This window comes from Myotis brandtii, unplaced genomic scaffold, assembly GCF_000412655.1.
Source record: "Myotis brandtii unplaced genomic scaffold, ASM41265v1 scaffold782, whole genome shotgun sequence".
Lineage (NCBI taxonomy): Eukaryota > Metazoa > Chordata > Mammalia > Chiroptera > Vespertilionidae > Myotis > Myotis brandtii.
Window position 1 is genome coordinate 1,952,129 of NW_005371138.1, and position 6,158 is coordinate 1,958,286.

Genomic DNA, 6,158 nt, shown 5'->3' on the forward strand with positions numbered 1-6,158 from the left:
CTGCGGACTCAAGGGTCCCAGGTTTGATTCCGGTCAAGGGCATGTACCTCCTTGGTTGCCACATACCCAGTAGGGGGTGTGCAGGAGGCAGCTGATCGATGTTTCTAACTCTCTAACCCTCTCCCTTCCTCTCTGTAAAAAATCAATAAAATATATTTAAAAAAAAAAGAAGTCCAATGTCATTCTTATCCTTGTTCTTCTATGAGTAAGTTATACACACATATATAATATATATTTATGTATTCTATATACATATATATATTTATATATATATTTCTGCATTTTCAATATGATAAGGTGTTTTACTACTTGGTGTTCTCTAAGCTTCCTATGTGTGTGCTTTGGTGTCTGTCATTAATTTTGGAAAATTCTCAGCTATTATATTTTAAACGATTTCTTCTGCTTCTCTACTTCTTTTTGTATTCCTATTACATGTACGTTACAACTTTTGCAACTGTCTAATTTTTGGCTATTTCTTTCCCTTCTGGTTCCTTCCTCCCCCCAGCCCCCCAAATTCTTTTTGCTCTTTGCATTTTAGTTTGGGAAGTTTATATGGACATATTTAAGCTAGCTGATTCCCTCCTTGGCAGTGTTGTCTATTGATGATCCTGTCAAAGACATTCCTCATTTCTTTTATAGTGTTTTTGGTTTCTAGCATTTACTTTTGATTCTTCCTTAGACCATGTCCATCTCTCTGCTCACATTATCCATCTGTGCTTGCATGTTGTCTGCTTTTTTCATTAGTGCTCTTAACATTTTAATCATAGTTATTTTGAATTTTCTGTTTATTCCAAAATCTGTGTCATACCTGAGTCTGGTTCTGATGCTTTTGTTGTTTTGCACTATTCAGCATGCCTTGTAATTTTTTGTTGAAAGCCAGATATTATGTATAGGAAATAGGAACTGAGGTAAACAGGCTTCTAGGTTGGGAGTCTATGTTAATTTGTCTAGGAACTGGGCTGTGTTTAATGTTAATTCCATGCTGTAGGTGTCAGATTTCAGTTTTCCTCTAGCGTCTTGTTTCCTCCTTCCCTGCTTTCTTTCAGTTCCCCTATGAACTCCTCATGTAGATTTTGTGTCTTGCAGCTCTCAGTTGTAATCTACTATCATTATATGGGAGCCCCGTTGATGTGGTGGTAAAGTGGTGTGGAGGGGAAGCAGTCTATCACCTGATATTAAATCTCATTCTCTGAGTGGCCTGAGCCCCTAGGCTATGACCTTCAGAAGTGTTCCTGGGTGAGAAAGGAAGGTTATAGAGGGCTGAAGGAGTAATCACCATTCTTCCAGGTCAGCAGGGCTCTGGCAAAGTCTTCTAGCTTGAGAGCATTCTTTGTTATGGAGAATGCACTGGGCATATTTTTAAATGGTTACTTTTCCTCTCCCTTCTCCCCCAAAGAGGAGGGAATTTTTCTTGCAACTGCGGGAACCTGAGGTGGGGGCGGGGGGGGGGGGGACCAGAAGTCAGCAAGGACTTTTATTATTTTTAATTAAGTTAATTAATTTAAAAATATGTTTCTCTTGATGTTAGAGAGAGAGGAAGGGAGATGGAGAGGGAGAGAAACATTGATGTTTGAGAAACATTGATTGGCTGCCTCCTGCACACTCCCTACTGGAGATTGAGTCTGCAACCAGGGCATGTGTCCTGACTGAGAATCAATTCGGCCTCCTCTTGGTCATGGGATGACACTCACCCAACTGAGCCACACTGGCCAGAGCAACAGGGGCTTTTAAAAAGGTAGTTTCTTTTTCTTTCCCAAAAATGGAGCCAACCCTGGGCAGGTAGGGCTGTTCTTTGATCATCTGGGACCCAGAGTCCTTTTATCTTGCCACTTTGGCATCCTCAACATATAGCTTTCACCTTGTGTTTGGAAATGGCTTCTCCATCTTGAACCATGACATGGTCTTCCAGCTGTTCTCCAGGAAGGATGAAGGGGAGAGGGAGAGAAGGCCATAGTACTTTTCTTTGAGATACCCTTGTTCCTTAAGGTACTTCCTTGAGGTTGCTCTCCCTACTTTTGATCCTATCTGAACAAGTAGACCCTGAGTTCACATGGCTACATCAGCTGAAGTGGAGGTTGGGAGATGTGGTTTTAACTTGGATGTGTCCTTGAAGAATGGACAGTAGTTTCTACCACAACAGTGTTCCAGAGCTTTCCTCCGATTCTCAAAGAAAGGTGTCTATGACACCAAGTGGGTTAAGAAATTCTGCTTTACAAAATGGCCGTGAGAGTCGGGGTCATGGTCTATCAGTGACACACTGGCACTGGGACCAGCATCCCCAGATTACTTAGGCTAAGCAGAATCTCATTCGCCTCACTCATCCTTTCTGGAGGCTTGCTATGGGTCAAGATTTGAACTGATAATAAGCTAGTCCCAACCTACCCTCAAATCATGACTTCTCTTCCCTGGCAGCTTCCCCAAAGTGCACCTTATTTGGAGAACAAGCCACGGCGAAAGATGATGGCGACAAATATATTTTGTGTAATGCAAGTGGGTTCTACCCAAAGGACATTAACATAACCTGGCATATATGGACACAGGAGAATCCCCAGGGCCAGAAGATTTCTGAAGGCATCACCAATGGTCCAGCCATCAAGAATGAGGACGGCACATTTAATAAAACCAGCCGTTTGAGGCTGAACCACTCTCTGGAACACAATGTGATGACCACCTACCAATGTGTGATAAGTCACATATCCTTGCCCACCTCCAGGAGGTCGAACTTCACCCTGTCTGGGAGAGGTAAGCATCCTCTAAACGTGTACCTTACTCTTCACCTTGAGGGTGTATAACGTAACACTCAGGTTCCCAGTTAATCTAGGACAAAATGGGGGCCAATGGGGAAGGAGAGAAAGCTCAGTTTGTCCTACTTCAGCCCCAGAGTCAGCAGTCCAGACTAGGTCCCTAAGCCAGGGTGGATGGCCTAATAGCTAGAGAGTGGTGACAAGCGTTCTCAGGGTTGCTGGTAACTTATGGCAGCTTAAGGAGCTGGATGATCTATATCAGTGATGGCGAACCTTTTGAGCTCGGTGTGTCAGCATTTTGAAAAACCCTAACTTAACTCTGGTGTGTGTCACATATAGAAATTTTTTGATATTTGCAACCATAGTAAAACAAAGACTTATATTTTTGATACTTATTTTATATATTTAAATGCCATTTAACAAAGAAAAATCAAACAAAAAAAAAAAGAGTTTGCGTGTCACCTCTGACGCGTGTCATAGGTTCACCATCACTGGTCTGTATGACCTGGAATGGGAAGCTTGTCAGCTACTAGGAGAAAGGGGATAGGATCTTGTCCATGCCCCCTGAGGATAAGGGTCTATCAGGGGCCAGAGACCCAACCCTACCGGCAACTCTTCTGGCCAGGCTCCAGGGCCACTGCAAACCGTTGGCTGGTAGAAGTCGAATCAGTAGTTCTGTGCCCAAGCAGGGGAGTCCATACTAGGGAGTCCTGCACATGCCAAGGCCATTCCCCAGGCACACTAGATCCTGAGCTAAAGATAATACAGCTCACTACAGAACCCCCCCTGCTGGTGGGTTGGGTTAATTGAGCTCATATCTTAGTTTCCGTGGTCATGGCTCTGGTCTTGGGTGGGGATGATCTTGCAGGTCAAATGCATCTGCCTAGAGCTGAGAGGGGTTAGGGAGGCAGGGGCTGCTTGATTTTGCCAGATGCGGCTTTGAGTGGTCCTGGAGGGAGAGAGGAATTGTTTTTGGAAGCAAGGGCCAGGGATGTGTATGAGTGTGGTGTGTGTAGAAAATGTGTGGGACATGGAAAATTTGGAATTGAAATATGCTTTGTGTGTATAATACAATATAATGCTATCTAATAATAGAGAAACATGGTAATTAACTGTAACTTCGCTACCCTTCCCATTGGCTATTCAGGGTGATATGCAAATTTGACTTGTGGCCACTATAATAAATAAATATAATAAAACTCGTTGGTTGAGGGCTATCTTCTGGGTCACAGATTTCTTATATCCTCACATGGTGGTAGGGATAAGAGAATCTCTCTAGGGCCTCTTATATAAGGGCAGTAATTATTCACGAGGGCTCCTCCCTCATGTCCTAATGATATCCCAAAAGCCCCACCTCCTAATACCATCACATTGTGTATTAGGATTTCAACATATGAATTTTGGGGGGACAGATATTGGATATATAGCAGTGTATAGTGATGTAAGATGATGTAGTGTGGAAGCTTTGAACATGTGCACGGCATACATATGTGGTAGGTGGTGTCCATATTGCCGTGTATTTCTGTCAGTTGCTAAACACACTATTTGTTGTGTGGAGGTGTATGTGATAGGAATGACAAGAAGTGTGGCAGAGGATTGGTGGTTATATCTATGACAGGGAAATGACGCACGACCACAGATATCTTAGCAGTGGTTGTGTGGTTACTTTGGCCCCTGCACGTAGGTTTCCTTTTAACGTTTGCCTCCTCTTTCTGCAGGATCTGAGATGGGAAATGCCTCGGGACTTACTGCTCCTTTGATTACTCTTGGCGTTATTGTACTAATAGCAGTCATTGGACTGATTGTATGGAAAAGGTAAGGGGGATGCCAAAGCAAAGTTTAGCCCTGTGTTTTGGAATTGACTCTAGGAGTTCAGGGATCTTTGCCAGTGGATGATATTTGAGAGTTCTCAGGATCAATGCTGGGGGGAATCTGAGTGTGGTGTGTGTGTGGTGTGGCTTTTTCTCATGATGTGTCAGGGAAGAACTGTCTCATTAAATCCCTATGTGGTAGCTTGGGATTCTGGGGAGATGAACTGTAAGGCCCCTGAGCGTCTTCCTGGCATACAGGTCTCACTGTGAACCAGGCCTCACTTATTAGTTCAGACCAGGCCTTAGAACTGTGTATGGGCTGCATTGTTGTTCTCACACATAGAACCACAGCTCAGAGAGGGGAATTCCTTCCCTGAGGTGCTCACATTTTGTTAACAGCTTAAAGGGATAGCTTTCAACCAGATTTCACCATTAAATCAGGAATCTGTAGCCCTCATTGGTGTTTCCCATCTAAGACAGCTTTCCAAACATATTTATCCCTAACTGTGGTCCAAACAGCAAATAGAACAGCTCAAGGTAAAGAAGTCTAAGAGACCAGTGTAGATATGTGGCTTACAATGGTTCTAGGTATTAAATTGCCCTCATTTTTTCTTGGGGTGGGGGTGGAGGGGGACTCCAAGGCAGAATCTGTGCAATAGCTAATACATCTCAATAAAAATGCTTTAGGAAGAAAAAATTGGTTCCGTTATTTGATCGGGCAGTCCGTGCACTTAGCTCCTGGACTGCGGGTCTCCTTGGGCAGCAGGAGCAGGACGACGGATTAAGAAGCGGCCTAAAACTTCTGCGTGGAGTGAAAGAAAATGGCCCAAACCAAGCAGACTGCTTGCAAAGCATGGTTGGGAAAGCGCACTCAAACAGCTGGCCACTAAAAGCTGCCAGGAAAAGTGCCCCCTCTACCAGTGGGGTGAAGATGCCCCATCACTACAGGTCCTGGACCATTGCACTTGGAGAAATCCGTGGGATACCAGAAATCTACAGGGCTTCTGATCCGGAAGCTGCCTTTCCAGAGGTTGGTGAGGAAGATGGACCAGGATTTCAAAACTTCCAAGATTTCTTATTTTACATTTACTTCTCTAACTCTCTTTTTTCCTCTATTTTAACTCTGTATATGTGTATCTATATATAACATATAATTATTTTTGAGAGTAAGTTGCACATGATACTGCTTTAACCTTAATACTCAAATGTGTATTTCTTGCAAAAAAGGATTTATCTTATATAATCAAATAACATTATCAACACCCCCCCCCCCAATACTCTAATCCAGGGGGGGGGAATGTCTGGCCTGGAGGCTATATATGGCCCAGAGACCTTTTGGTCTGGCCCTGCCAAGGCACTAGTGGAGAGTTAATTAAATGTTTGATAGCAGGCTAATTTTTTAAAAAAAAATCTTTATTGTTCAGATTATTGCAGTTGTTCCTCTGGAATGTCTGGCCTGGAGGCTATATATGGCCCAGAGACCTTTTGGTCTGGCCCTGCCAAGGCACTAGTGGAGAGTTAATTAAATGTTTGATAGCAGGCTAATTTTTTAAAAAAAAATCTTTATTGTTCAGATTATTGCAGTTGTTCCTCTTCCCCCTCC

The 6,158-nt window shown here is 43.4% G+C and overlaps 1 protein-coding gene across 3 annotated transcripts in view; it reads left to right on the top strand.

Moving 5' to 3' along the window:
* Window positions 1-6,158, top strand: part of LOC102242421 (natural cytotoxicity triggering receptor 3 ligand 1) — a 27,906-nt gene that overhangs the window by 4,649 nt on the left and 17,099 nt on the right. For all 3 annotated transcript variants that reach the window (XM_014530910.1, XM_005883313.2, XM_014530911.1), the window contains exons 2-4: window positions 2,413-2,742; window positions 4,463-4,559; window positions 5,243-5,585. In XM_014530910.1, coding sequence (XP_014386396.1) covers window positions 2,413-2,742; window positions 4,463-4,559; window positions 5,243-5,585 — 770 coding nt within the window. The remainder of the gene's footprint in view (window positions 1-2,412; window positions 2,743-4,462; window positions 4,560-5,242; window positions 5,586-6,158) is intronic.